Source organism: Phalacrocorax aristotelis, chromosome 1 (assembly GCF_949628215.1).
Source record: "Phalacrocorax aristotelis chromosome 1, bGulAri2.1, whole genome shotgun sequence".
Classification (NCBI taxonomy): Eukaryota; Metazoa; Chordata; class Aves; order Suliformes; family Phalacrocoracidae; genus Phalacrocorax; species Phalacrocorax aristotelis.
The window spans coordinates 116,985,995-116,999,988 of NC_134276.1; the positions used below are offsets into that span (position 1 = coordinate 116,985,995).

The window sequence follows — 13,994 nt, forward strand, 5'->3', positions numbered from 1 at the left end:
ACAGAGAAAAAAGTGCTATTAAAAGAAGGAGAGACTGTTAAGAGGTTGGCACTGGTCCAAAATAAACATGCTTGAGGGCCCCAGAAGATCCCTTGGAAAGTCACTTTTGAATGTGGGGGGGCAAAAAGAAGACAAATAGGAGAGGTGAAAGATGAGAATTCCAGATGTTCCCTTGCAGTTCTGTTTTGGGGACAGCTGTAGGATCTAGAACTGGGGCACTACTGTGTTTAAGAGGGTGTACTGTGCATTTTTAAAATTCACCTTCTTCCAGCTCTTGGCCTGAAGGCCTGTAGTTCTGTGGATATGTCCCATAAGGTCTAACCCCGTACGTAGCTCCAGGGCTGCAAGGCTACCCTTCACAGCCCCTCCAGATAGAAGCCTTCAACCCTGGGCTCATCTAGAAAGGTACATTTTTTTTAGTCAGAAAGAATTACCCTTATTTTCCAGATGAATATGAAGGAAAATTCTGAGCCTAAGCAAGTGCTAACCACAGTGTCCAACACATGGCAGGGCATGTCAGTGAGCTGCTCCAAGGTGGTACTTTCCAGGCGGCATATCCTGGCTATTGGTCCACCGCAGCCTACATTTTCATTAAAAAAAAAAAAATACAACAAAAACTCCAGAAAGGTGCAACATGGTGTGTCTCTAACTGTTTGCATGGCTCAGCACCAGAAGGTCATCCCTGCCAAGTGGGAGAAGTCACATCCCCATGCCTTGTGGCAAGTCAGGGCAACGCTGGATGTGCTCCTTGATGGAGACTCGCACAAGTAGATCCCTCTGGGCTCAAGGCATACATTTGAGCATGAAAACTGCTGCCCTCCCCATCCCACATTTGCAGGGTCTTGCTGATTGTTCCTGCTGCTGGCTCATCGTCCGCCGTCTGTCAGCAAGGAGCCCTCCACATTTTTCAGTGACATATCTCAGACGTCACTTAACTCCAGTGCACAGCTGAATGAAAACTGGTTTCAGTTTTTAGGAAGCTGAAAGAGCTCAGGAACCAGGAAAGAATGATGAGAGCCAAAGATCTCAGTGCCGCAGGCATTTTGTGCTGATGCAGAGGCGTTCTCCCATTTTCCTGTCCCTTTGGGGAGCCCTGCAACTTTCCTCTCCCCTCCTCTGCCCTCGGGCTGCAGCAGAAGCCCTTCCTCACAGATAGCCAGCCAAAAGCGAGAGGGGTTTTCCCTCTTGAAGGCCCACACCATAGGAGAGAAAAACCCCACTTTGCTTTTAAGCGCTGTGCCAACCTGAGTAAATTCAGAGTCATTCTATATAAAACAGAACGAAGCAGAGAAGCAGAAAAGGTCAGCAGGCACCGCTGGCAGTACTGAGACACCAGCAGCTTCTTTCCCCACTTCCTTTTCTGCTACTATTTTCTCCACCAGATGCTTCTAAAATGCCACATTTGCTGCAGGGTGCAAAGGAGCAGTAGCAATCCGAATGGGCACTGCATACCGAACTGCCGCGGCTGCTGGGGCAGACACTCCCGCACAGCCCTGGGCTCCCAGCTACCTGAAATCCCCCAGGGCCCTGCTCCAGCCCCCTCCCTCCCCGCTCTCACTTGCCCCCAAATTCCCCAGGGACTCTGCTGTGGCCCAGCGCTACATTCGTGATTGCCCTGAAATCCCGCAGGGCTGCAGCTCAAAAACTACCACCGCTTTCTCTCATAGGCATGGGGGGATTTTTTTTTCCCTTCATGTAAGAGGCGCTGATACCTTCTGGGGTGAACCAGGGCTCTGGAGACCCGGTGTGTGGCACATCAAGTGACCGCCGGTTGGTAAAAACGTTCGGTGTCCACAAAACACAGCCTGAGCTGTGCTCAGTCCTTTTTTTTGCTCCTCCTTTCTGCTGCTGCCCCTTCCCTGCCCGTTCACTAGATGCCCTCAGCCACCTAACCACCACCATCATCAAAAATAAAGGATAAAGCAAGGCAATGGCATCACCAAGCGCCTCAAGACGCCAGGTAAAGCAGCACCACTTAATATAGCAAAGACTAGGCCTGGTTTGGAAGAGGCTGGGGTCACCTGGGGGCTGAGCTGGGCCATGCTGTGGGCTGCGGGGAGACTGCTGCCCCAAAACACCGAGGGATGGGGCAGGCACATAGGCAAAGACTCCTGGCGATGGCTGGAGGGCTCTTCTCAGGCTGCAGTGAAGGAATGGTGAAAAAGCATAGGGAAAGAGAAACCAAGGCTGAAAAGGGACGAGTACACCTCCCCCCACAAGGTCTCCCCGCGGCGCAGACCCTGAGCGGGGCCCACAGCCTGGCTGAGCTCCCACGCAGGCAGTGACGGCCCCGGGCTGGGACTCAGCCAGGAGGACGGGGATTGCTCACGAAACTAGTGAACAGTTTCAATAGAAAAAGCAGGGGAAATGCTGAAATCGCCTTTCATTTTTACTTTTTTCTTTGTTTTGTTTTAAATAAAGTATTTCATTTCCATGCGGTGACTTCATTTCCACGCGGCAGCTTCATTTCCAAGTTGACTGTTATGCCTCTGAGGGACACCAAGAAAGAGATAATCCCGAAAATGAAAGAAAACACCCACCTCCCTCCCGAGCTGCCGGCCCTGCGGTCGGGGGACCGAACCCTCCCCGGGGCTGGGGACAGGCAGGGTGGCCGATCTCGGCCGTGACGAGAGGGAGAGAACTGGGGTCCTCCCAGGCACCGTGCCGGGGTTCTCCGGGAGCGCCAGCAACGGGCCCGGCGGCGCCGGCGGGCACGGAGGGGCCTCGCCCCGGTCACACCGCCCCGGAAGGCCGCGGAGGGGGAGGAGGCTGAGGGAGGCAGCGGCCGCCGAGGCCTGCGGCCGCCCCACCGCGCCCCATGCCCCGGCCGCCCCTGTTCGCAGGGCTGGCTGCGTAAGTACCCCCGAGCCGCGGCCTGGGCCGGGGCCGCCTCCCCCGGCGGCGCGGGTCCCCCCGCTCGGCCTCGGCCGGCACCGCTGTCCTCCCCCGCCCCCGTGAGGCGAACCCTGAGGAAGAGCGTGGCTTTTTGGGGGGAGGCATCGCTGAAAATACCCCCTGAGACAGCCAGCTCTGCCTGTTCGGGCGCCTGCTTTTGCCCAGAGCCCTTGCACAGCAAAGCCGGGCATTGCCCTGAGCCCCTGTGCTTATCGCCTCTGCCAGGCCCTGCTGAAACAGACGAGGTGTGCCTCGTTATCCGCAGGGTACGAAAGCTGCTGGGAGCTGCTCTAACCTCCTTGCTGGCAGTGTGCTCGAAAAGGCGGTGAACATAACCTGCATGCATTCAAACTGCAGCCCTGCCCTTGCTTTTTGGTCTTTGACCCGGCTACGACATGCAGCGTTGCCCTGGGCTGCTGCCACCGCCCCGGGAGGACATGGGTCTCTGCCCCTGGCCTGGGGCTGGGCTGCCCGGGAGCTGCCAGACACTTACTGGTGGGTGCTAACAGCTGGAGGTCTGCGGGGAAGCCCGTGCTTTGAAGCAATATATCCCCTGAGGGAGATGCAGGTGCTAAGCTGGGTATCCAGCCTGCTGGAGCTTAGCAGTAGAGGCTCATACAGAACTGGGAAGTATGTTATTTTCAATCTCCCTCTCTTCTTTTTCATAGTGTTTTCTGCATTGGAGCAGTCCTGGGGCAAGAACTGTGTCCTAAGGCAATGGAAAACTACGTGGCGTCGATGGTACTGAGCGCGGTTGGTGACGCGCTGGGCTATTACAATGGGAAATGGGAGTTCCTGGAGAGTGGCCTGGCCATCCACAAGGAACTGGAGGAGATGGGGGGGCTCAGCAACCTCAGTGTCCAAGGTTGGAAAGTCAGCGATGATACCGTGATGCACTTGGCCACAGCTGAAGCCCTGGCAGCTGCTGGGAAAAATCCACGTTTAGAGCATCTCTATTCCCTGATTGCAAAGAACTACAAGGAGTGCATGAATGATATGACGGGCAGAGCTCCAGGTAACCCCACTATAATGCTTTCTGGGCAGGGCTGGCCTCTCACTAACCTCTCTCCCTTTCCTGCAGCTTCGAGCTGAGGCTGGTCCTGGCTCTGCTTTTGGCTGTGTATATTGTACTTCATGTAAAGGCAAAAGTTTTCCACACTCAGTACCTGCTTCAGGACAAATGAAGAGGATAGAATAAGGCAAGCTGTAGTGGCTTGGGCTTCTCTTGAACCAGATGAAAAAGATACTCTTTTGCCCACATTTCCAAAAACGTAGTTAGAGGTGAGTTTGAGGCTTGGCCTTGAACTCAGGGGAAGGATGCTCGCTTTTGTGCTGGGGATGTAACTTTTCCTACACTCAGTGGATGAAAAATGCAAATTCATCTATGTATAATGCATACCCTGAGATGCTGTGTTAAAGCAACACATTTAAACAGGTAATTAATACAGAACTTCTCGTAATAAATGCAATCAATTACACATAAAGTATATTTAAAGGCACAAAGATCCTTGCTTGGAATAATTAAGTTTATTAAACCCTAAGTCTGCTTTTGGCTAGCCCTGCATGTCTGCTTTCTGTGCCAGGACAGTCGGGACACAATCATCTTTTCTGAACCCTGTATTTTCACTGTCTCTCCTTTCTGTGCATAGACACAATGGTGCCGAGTTTGGGTCACAGGCAGCAGGGGCTGGCAGCGCGTGGCAGTACTGAGGAAGGGCGCCTGGACAGGCTGCGGTAGCCAAACCTTATGCAACATATTCCTGTAGTTCCTAGTTCTGCCAGGGCTGCTGACCCAGCTCTTCCCTGAGGACCCTGTCTCTCTCTGCGCTCGTGGCACAGCCTCTTCTGGATGCTTGATTTAAACTTGGAGCTACTGAGCCTCAGCCTCTGACTAGTGCAGGCAGTGTGAAGTATCCAGGAAACACTCAAATTCAGCAATCCTATGCAAGGTTTATGCATCGAAAAGAAATTGCCTAGACATGCATATCTGGAGCAGCCAGAATATATCAAGAATGTTCTGGCTTGGCACTAAACGTGGGAAAGGCCAAATCCTGCACTGCTTTCTTAGGGTCACTGAGCATAGCATGACAGACCTGTGTATGTCCAAGGCAGACCAGGTTGTAAACTTGAGCAGGAATTTATTCTGCTTACCTTTCCACAGTGTACCACAGTACCTCTTACCCTCGTGTAAAGAACTAAATTTTCAGTGTTCTTTAACACAGATAGTCTCAGTTGTTGGAGTAGCCTAATTAATATAATATTTAGGAGGGGGCAACAATGACTGCCAGGATAGCAGAGTTGGCAGGTTAAATTTCCGAGAGACTCGCTGCTGTTTCGGCAAAGGAGCATCTTGTAGTTTCCCCAGCTGATGGGGTCTGCCAAGGTGGGCTAACCACAGCTGGCAGTGAGACAGCACCTGGAAACTATTTTTGCCTCCACTATCTAAGCTTGTTGACTAAAACCTGAGATGAAAGGAGAAGAAGCTAAAATTTAAATGTTAGTAATTAATAGTTAAGGATAATAGCACACCTGCTACAGTCTTTTGTGAGTCACTGAGCTGCAATATGCCCAAAAGCAGTTCCCATTTGGAAGTGAAGGATTTTAAAGTAAGTTTGCTATGGACGCTAATCGGAGTGACAAGGAAAGGTCAGCTTATGTAGCTAAACAAAGAAAAGCAACTTATTTAGTGGGTCCATGGACACTTAACCTCATAAAATTTTGGGGGAAAGTAACATGGAAAGAAAATGGAAGGCTGTTGGGAATGTTCTTACAACAGTGTGCTGGAGTGCTCCTGCTGCAGCCGCAGGAAAGGTGCTCGGCTCCCAGAGATTAAATCCTGACACTTAACAGTTTAATGCCCACTGATGGATAACCAAAGGGAGTAACTAATCCACAGCCTGAAAAACTGTCTGCAGTCTGGAGTCTCCCTGCCATATTGATGAATCCTAATGATAGAAGTTGCATGTCAATAACTTCTTTTGGCAGTTCAGAGTAAATTGATTTTAACTAACAACATAACCCGTGATGATGCTCTTCTGGCCAAAGTACGTACTCACTGGGAAATTGCAGCTCTTAAGGCTGAGAATGGAAAGTTGCTGCTGCGACTTTTACTCAACAGAGAAGAGATTCCCCCAGAACGGGGCGGGAAAGTCACATTGCTCACCCACACAAGGGAGTCCAGATCTGAAAACCAAAGCCTGCAGTAACAAAAGGAGTCCCACAACATTATGATTCACCAGACGGCCATGGCAGGGTCCCTCAAGTATGCAGTCCTATGAATGTGCTGGACTGACAAGTGTAGTTTCTGAAGAAGCAGCACTGGAAGAAGCAGAGTTGTGTCTTTAAAAAGTAAATGACAGAACTATGAAGGAGATGGAGGTGGGCAAGGAGTCACGGTGTGGCTTCCCACCAGAAGAGAGGCAAAATTGGACTGGTGTGTCAGCTTGGAGCAGGAGAAAATTGAGGAAGAGGGACAAAGTATATACAGTCTCGATTAGCGTGGTGCATGAAAAGTGGTTATTTCTTGTAATGTATGATTTAGAGGGGAACTTAAGGAAATTTTTCAAATGTCAGTTTAAAACAAAAGGAAATGCTTTGCCTAACAAAATGATGGCTCTGGTTACCATGGGATGTGAAAGGAGTCTGAAGGCATGAATGGTTTCAAGCTCAGGAGACCAGTTCATGGTGGCTAGGTCCACTGGGGGTTATGGAACACAACATTTTGGATCGTCTTCTGACTCAACCAGGCTGTGCTCCTCTCTCTGCTGGAAGCCAGGTGGGTCTTCCTGGGGAGACATTGTATTTGCGTCATTTTTTTATAGTCTTTGCATATTTATCCATTAGTGGCTGTGTTTGGAGATGAGCTAGTGGGCTGGACAAACCTTTGGTCTGACCTAGTGCAGTTGTTCTTCGGCTTATTGAAGGGGAGCAGAGTAAAGCCAGTTATGCAGACCATGTTGTGGTGATGGAGATACTACATTCGTTGCTTTCTGACAAACATAAACTGCAGGAAGGGAGATCTGTGAAACATTTCCTGTCAGCAAGGCAATGGGTAAGATTCTTGGGGAGCATGTGGGGCCATTGCCTTTAAAAGGTCCTGTAAAGAAGCTAAGCAACTGTCAGGAAAAAACGCAGAGGTACTCAGACATGCCTCGGATCAGGGATCGATGTGATCTGATGGCACTCCAAACCTCCTTTGTATTTATTTATGTCTATCTAGGTATCTAGATAAATGGGTACATAATATACCTAATATATATAGTATATATGTTTTATAGATAAGTTAATAAATAACATAAAGTGTTAATATAAACAATGTAAATTACATAAATCAGCAGTGGAATGTTTTTTACTCCCCTAGACTTTTAAATTATTTTCACAAACAGGAATTACCAGGTCTGCTTGGGACTACGCAGGATGTACCGGCACTCTGAGGCAAGAAACATACGTGAACAGACAACTGATGTTTTCACAGAGAAGCCCGAATCCCTTACAGAGAGAAATGCTTCCTTCCCTGCTACCCTGCCTGTCTTCCCTCTGTTCCTGAGCTGTGTGACCCTGTCACTTACTGACGCGTGTTTCTGTTTCTTTTTTTTTCTTTCCTTTCTTTCGGGCTCTGCTGCTTCCATCCAGGTGCCACATGTAAGGAAAATGCACTGAAGCTGGATCCGGGGCGGCCAGACGGCTGGAGGATCCCATTCAGCCCCCAAGCAGGAGGCTGCGGGGCCGCCATGCGCTCCATGTGCATTGGGCTGCGTTTCCGCCGCCCTGCTGAGCTGGACACCCTGGTGCAAGTCAGCATCGAGAGCGGCCGAATGACCCACCACCATCCCACCGGCTACCTGGGGTCCCTAGCTTCGGCCCTCTTCACGGCTTTTGCAGTGAACGGCGTGCCCCCGCCAGCCTGGGGGAAGGGCCTGCTGGAGGTGCTGCCGCGGGCGAAAGCCTATGTGCGGGACACTGGCTTCTTCGTGGAGGAGAACATGGGGCAATGGTGAGCTGCGCTCCCAGCGCTGGGTTTTGTTAAAATAAACTGCACGTACGAGAGGGTGAGCTCTGTTTATGCATAAGCTTCAGTAATCCCATTATGGTGAACTCCCAGAGCAGGCAGTACATGCATGCCGTGGGATTGAATCGATTCAGGAAGCCTCTGAAGTCCCTGGGGGAAAATACCTCTAATTTATTTTAAAAAAAGTAGTCAGGTTGTGTTTGGGTCATGTAGTCATGACATTTTTGGATCCAGTATGAGGTAGCTAGACTTGTCATCTCAAGCAACCGTGATCTGATGAAAGGTGGGAAGCAAGGCCGGGGAACAGGACCAGACTTAGGGCTGAGCTCAGTTTGAAAGTTATAACCAAATCCGGCTGCAGATTCAGTGTGGCTCTGTGTGCAGGGGCACACACAGACCGGGGCAGAGGTACTCTGAATTTGGGAGGATGACTCAGTTCTCGCTCTGAGCCTTTGAATCCTGTGTAGCACGACAGCAGCAGGTGCTGGGCTGCCTTCTCCCATGTGGCTGGAGGGAGGGGAAATCTAACTCACTGAAACATGTCCTTGTGCCTCTTACTGTAAATCATGTCTCTAGTCTGACAGATGGGGGATGCCTACCATTTTGCTGAGCCATTGCTCCGAGCTCTTGACGTGGCACGTTTTCAGCTGGGGCCCAGAGCGCCTGCGGGGACCTCGGGTATACGCTTCTGCTGTGGGACATCTTTTACAGCCCCTCCATCTAGTCCCCTGTTTTCCAGGCATTACTTTGAAGAGCAATGGGAAAAATACCTGGTGAAGAGAGGCATATCAGACAGGGGCTCGCTGCCTACCTTCCCCCCCAAGTACGGCGTGGAAGAGAGAGACTCGTTCTACACCTCCCTCAGCTACGATGGCTGGGGGGGCAGCAGCGGGCACGACGCCCCCATGATCGCTTATGACGCGCTGCTGGGCGCAGGGGACTCCTGGGCAGAGCTGGCTCACCGGGCTTTCTTCCATGGGGGCGACAGCGACTCCACCGCCGCCATTGCAGCCTGCTGGTGGGGGGCCATGCACGGCTTCCGGGGGGTCAGTGCCTCCCTCTACACCCACCTGGAGTACCGGGACCGCCTGGAGCAGGTGGCCAAGGACTTGTACTGCATCGCCTAGGCGGGGGGGCAGCAGGGCCCCCCCAGGGGTGCAGTTACACCACCCACCGCCCCTTGCTCACGCAAGGTTTTGCAAACTCAGTTTGCAAACCCGCTGGATTAAAGCGTGCGAGTGAAAGCCAGGGCCAGGCCTGCTTTTTCTGTTTGTGTGTGTTGGCTTCAGCGCAGAGGCCATTTTGGAGCTAGCAGCTTGGGGCTTGTGGGTAGTGGGTGGGGGAAAAGCAGTTAGAAGGGCGTTTGATGGGAGCATGCAACAGTGCATCTGTCCCTCGAGCAGCCAAGCCCTGAGACACCCCTCCTCATCAGCATGGTGGCTACACATTGTCTGGTCCTCAAGGGAAGAAGGAGCACCCGCTGCAGCATTGCTAGTGATGCTCCAGCGGCAGGACAGGCAGCAAACCCCACACAAGCTGCCCCAAACTAGGGTCCTGCCTGTAGGAGCATGCCAGAGGGGGTCAGAGCCGCACGCCTGGCGGCAGGGTACGTACGTGGGCTGGCCCCGGCAAACCCATGATGGCTAACCCATGCTCGCCTGCCCCGTATGGCTGATGGGGCTTGCTGGGGACACCGCTTGCCATCTAGCACTGAGCATGTGTAAAGCTAAAACCTTCGGTCCTTAGCACAGAGACCATAGCAGGTACAGCCTGAGATGGCCTACCGGGGGCGGGGGGAGCAAACAGTCGGTTGTGTCTTGGGACAACAGTTTCCTCATGCAATTATTTTAGAAGAGGGTATTTTTTTTTTTTGTTTTAAATGAATGTGGAAAAAACCCAAACCCAACCTGACAGCTGCACTGGCAGTGCATTTTGTACACTTTCACAGCACTTTTTTTTGCTATACAGGTAAGAATGTATTACACTACTTCTCTAATTCAGTTGATGGGGGAGTTCAAGACTACTGACCAAACCCTTACTCAAGGTAAAAGTGGGTAATGAGAATTAAAAGGTTGTGTTTTACCTCAACTTCAGCAACTTCTGTAGTGAACTATACTCTGCTTACATCAAAGTTACTAAAGATTATTTGCTTAGCATTTGCTGTGGATAATGCTGTAAAAAAATACTTTTTTTCCCTCAATCCAGACTATGACATGGCAAAGTACTTACTGTTTTCAGAGCAATTTCAAAAATTGTGTATCCCTGTCAATAAATAGCCCTGCTGTGTCTCTCTTAAATGTTGTATTCTATTATGGGATGGATTAAGGGATGGGAGGGAGACGTATGAAGAGCCAGAGGGTGCAAGATGTCTGCAAGCTCCAGCCTGCAAGAGCGAGGAGATGCACTGCTGGGGTGGGAGGAGAGTTGATGCATCAGGGAACGGGGTGGTGGGAAAGGGAGAGGCTGCCTAAAAGGGGGAGCGGGCTTAGGAATTCAGCACGCATTTATGCAGGGAATGTGCATAAAGGCATAATGAAAGCCCAACTCTGACAAAAACCAGCAGCAATAGGAATCACAACTTCCAACACAGTTTACTACAGCTCTCGGGTGTGTTGTATAAAACATGTTTTAGTGCAACATAGTACAAAGGTTTTGTTGTTTTTTGTTTTTTGTTTTTTTAAAAAATCCCAAACATTTTTCCACCTCATGCATGGATAGGGTATCTCTCTTTCTTCTCAGGTTTGTTACAGAAAGTTACAGCAGAGAGAGTGGTTTGAAAAGCTTTGCATTAAAACTCATTGCAGGAAGAGTCTGCCTTATAAAAAGAGAAGTTTGAGACGGGGCAACACACTGCCAGAGCAACAGAGAAATGTCACCGGTAAGGTACATTCAGGGACCACTGCAGGAGCCGCTTCCCGGGAAAGCCTGGGCTCAGTGCAGGAACCGCTGGGGCTGGGAAGGGACCTATTTCGGCCAGGGGGACAGGGCCAGAGGACAGCCCTCCAGGAAAGCCCTCCTCTGGGGCAGACAGGCTGGAGAGGAGGCGCATGGCTCAGACACAGCACAGTGCTCTCCCAGGAAAGAACAGCTCCCGCCAACTTCGTTTCTTCTTTTTTTCCTTTAAAGCTGAAAGGAGTTGCAGTTCCTGCCCGGGAGCAGTACGTACAGGAGATACGACATTTATGAAACAATACCCACTGGCTGCAGCTGCTGCTGTTTGTGCCTCGGTTCTTCATTTCCATTCACTTCTCAGCCCACTCCTCTCTTTGCAGGCGCCTTACGGAGAAAGGGAAGACAAGTGTGTGGGTGTGTGATACACATATATATAGATATAGGAGTGTGATATTAGCATATGCTGGAGCCAGTAAGCAGTTACGTATTGAGGAGGCAGACTCTGCAGAGGGATGAGAGAAATTTGGGCTTCCCAGTGGAAGAAGAAACCAATGCCATTCTGGTGGAGGAGCAGAGGTGGCTGACTTCAAACACCCTGGCACGGGATGGTCTGTGACCACATGGGTCCTCTCCCAGCCGGGAGAGAGGATGAAGAGTGCAGATCGCCCATCCGAAGCTTTGCCACCTCTGAAACATCAAGGCATCAGGGTCTAACTGACTAGTGCTACAAAGCATCTGCTGAGGTCCCCTTCTCTTCACAAAGAGCAGTCCAACCCTCCTGAAGAGGACGGCGGCTGTGGGTATGGCACCTCTCGTGCATGAGGCGGGGAGGAGGGTCTTGCGGCTGCACCCGTCCACCCCCGTTGGCTTCAGCCATGCTGCAAAAAGTAAATGGCCGTATTTGCCAGGAAGACATCAAGGAAGACAACAAAAGGCCATTTTTGGCAAACATTTTCTTCCGCCAGACATAACACTTTGGGCGTACGGGGAGGAGGCGGTTTCCTCCACCGAACAGGGCAGGGGTACTTGGCATTATGGGGTACGGGAGCTCAGGTGCCCCACACGGAGAGAGCCCTGGTTTGGTTTGCAAGAGCCATATCTTTCACAGAAAGAACAGCATTTCCTGCCACAGCGACTGCCTATGACAAGAGCAGGTGACTTTGCCAGGAGGGCGAGCTTACGGAGGAATGGTTTCTCCTCCTGAAGCCCCAGGAACAAAAAATGGCAGATGCACGCACACATGCAGGGAAAGATTTCTCTTGGCCCAAGGGGACAGGGAAGTCCCCAGGGCACCGATGCAGTGCAGGCTCCTTGGCTTGTCCAAGCTCGCGCCAGGAAGTAGCACAAGCTGTGGGGAAACTCGTGACACGTGGTGGTTAATCGCATGTCCCTGCTGCGTGGCATGGCTGCAAATGGGCTCCTTGGCTGAACCATCCAGGGGCTGTGAACCCAACTCGTGGAGCTTCCCCTTTTCCCCTTTCTAGAGTCATTACTTTGGTCATGTTGAAGTCTTCAGAGACTGGATCCAGCCACCTGTCCCCAGGTGACTGAGGCACAGAGGGGATCCGCCTCGTCAGAGGTGGCAGCATGGACACCAAGGGAGGAGCACAACTCTGGTAAGCTGGAATGTACGAGGACCCTCTTTGCTACTGACAAAACCAGGGCTTTCAGGTGAAAAAATCCTTCCATTCCCCGCTTCAGTTCCTGGAGACAACCTAAGTTGATTTTGTCCTGACTGCAAGCACGCTGAACATTCAGTCTCTCAAAGATGGGGGAACGCTTCCAGAAAGTGAATTGCCCCCTCCTGAGAGAACAGTAAGATGGAGACAAGAAGATGCTGAGGCTACAGTCAGTCTTTGGGATGAACCTCCTGGTAGCTCAGCTAACCCCCTCTGGAGGCAGACCTGGCTTTGTCTGCTTTGGAAGAGGAAGGACCTAGCTCAGCACACCTTGGGAAAAGAACTTCTTCACCGTGGCACTGAGTCTGAGGAGGAAAACCAGTCTGTTTTGGAAAACATATACATTTATTTCCAAAGAGATCGTCCCAGGACCAAAAGCCCTCTGGGAACTCCTTGCTGCATGGAGGGTTTGGGAAACCTGAAGTTCTTGGGAGTGACTGAAAAAAGAAATGGTAACAAAAAAGTAACAGCCCGAAGGACAGCAACTGACGGGAGCAAAATTAATCCACGGAACATCCGCTATGTACAGCAAGCACAGGGACCCTCCATCCGTCGGTGTGATGGGGTGCATTCCTACAGGTGCTGTAGAAAGCCTCGGCCCTTCCTGTCCCGGCCACCTGGGTGCTCCACAGAGCTCAGCCGTCACGCTGGAGCACAGACACTGAAAAAAATGAAACAAGAACAACAAAACCCACTCTATTCCTTAGAGTTCCTGGTATGTCTCTGCTTTCTCTCTCTGCACGTCCCCCCAGCACCTCTGCCTCTTTAGTCTATGGTTCCCGGGTGGATGCTGAGGACCGGTGGCTCTAGGCAAGTGGGAGAGTAGTTGAGGTGAGGCTCTTTGATCCACAGCAAAGGGACCCCATTCTTGCCCTCCGAGTTCTTGCTGGAGTTTCGGCTCTTGAACCGCACCAGGAGGATGGTGATGATCAAGATGCCGAAGATGGGGAAGGGGTAGAAGAACACAAAGTAGAAGAGGGCATCGTTGGAGCAGATGACGGACTGCAGGGTGGAGCCTGGAAAAAGACACGGGATGGTCACATTTCACAGCTTCTCTGCAACGCATGGCCTACAACAACTTCTTCAAGAACATAAAAACCAGATGCTTATTAGTCTGTGTCAATGCAGGAAGTGAGGCTTTGAGAAAAATACCAATATTGGTAAACAGAGCAGCAGGAAAAAGCTACTGCAGGACATGTTTTGGCTTTATTCCCCTCCAGGAGTTTCTTGAGTGCTAAAGAGTCCTCCCTGGTGTGAATTTTCTGATACTCCATAAAGCAGGGAGCCTTGCAAAGCATTGTTTCCCTCAGTGGTGGTTCACAGAGGCAGCACCCCAGGGTATCTCCCTTAAGGGCCCACAAAACTATCTCAGCTATCTCTGGGGTCTCTAGACCATTCAATGGCTTCAACAGTTACTGGAAGGAGACCCTTGTGCCACAGCCTGTGACCCTGGGCAGAGCTAAGCCAACTTCCAGGGTGTTTCTCAAAGGGAATGGCTAAACCCCAGTGTGGGTCAGTAT

The 13,994-nt window shown here is 51.2% G+C and overlaps 2 protein-coding genes across 6 annotated transcripts in view; one reads left to right on the forward strand and one right to left on the reverse strand.

Annotated features, from left to right (window-relative positions):
• The first annotated feature begins 2,672 nt into the window (after window positions 1–2,672).
• Window positions 2,673–9,152, forward strand: ADPRH (ADP-ribosylarginine hydrolase). Of its 3 annotated transcripts, none has more exons than XM_075102867.1 (4): window positions 2,673–2,853; window positions 3,564–3,910; window positions 7,528–7,888; window positions 8,643–9,152. In XM_075102867.1, exons 1-4 carry the CDS (start codon window positions 2,819–2,821, stop codon window positions 9,028–9,030), a joined length of 1,131 nt encoding a protein of 376 aa, XP_074958968.1. In that variant the 5' UTR covers window positions 2,673–2,818; the 3' UTR covers window positions 9,031–9,152. The 3 variants fall into 3 exon arrangements, with proteins under 3 accessions (XP_074958968.1, XP_074958975.1, XP_074958960.1); XM_075102874.1 differs by having other exon boundaries at window positions 2,784–3,161; XM_075102859.1 differs by lacking the exon at window positions 2,673–2,853 and adding an exon at window positions 2,885–3,390.
• A 1,401-nt stretch (window positions 9,153–10,553) lies between these two features.
• The window catches only part of IGSF3 (immunoglobulin superfamily member 3), a 100,793-nt gene continuing 97,352 nt past the window's right edge, over window positions 10,554–13,994 (reverse strand). For all 3 annotated transcript variants that reach the window (XM_075102844.1, XM_075102825.1, XM_075102835.1), the window contains one exon: window positions 10,554–13,490. In XM_075102844.1, the coding sequence (XP_074958945.1) occupies window positions 13,240–13,490 (251 nt within the window). In that variant the 3' untranslated portion in view covers window positions 10,554–13,239. The remainder of the gene's footprint in view (window positions 13,491–13,994) is intronic.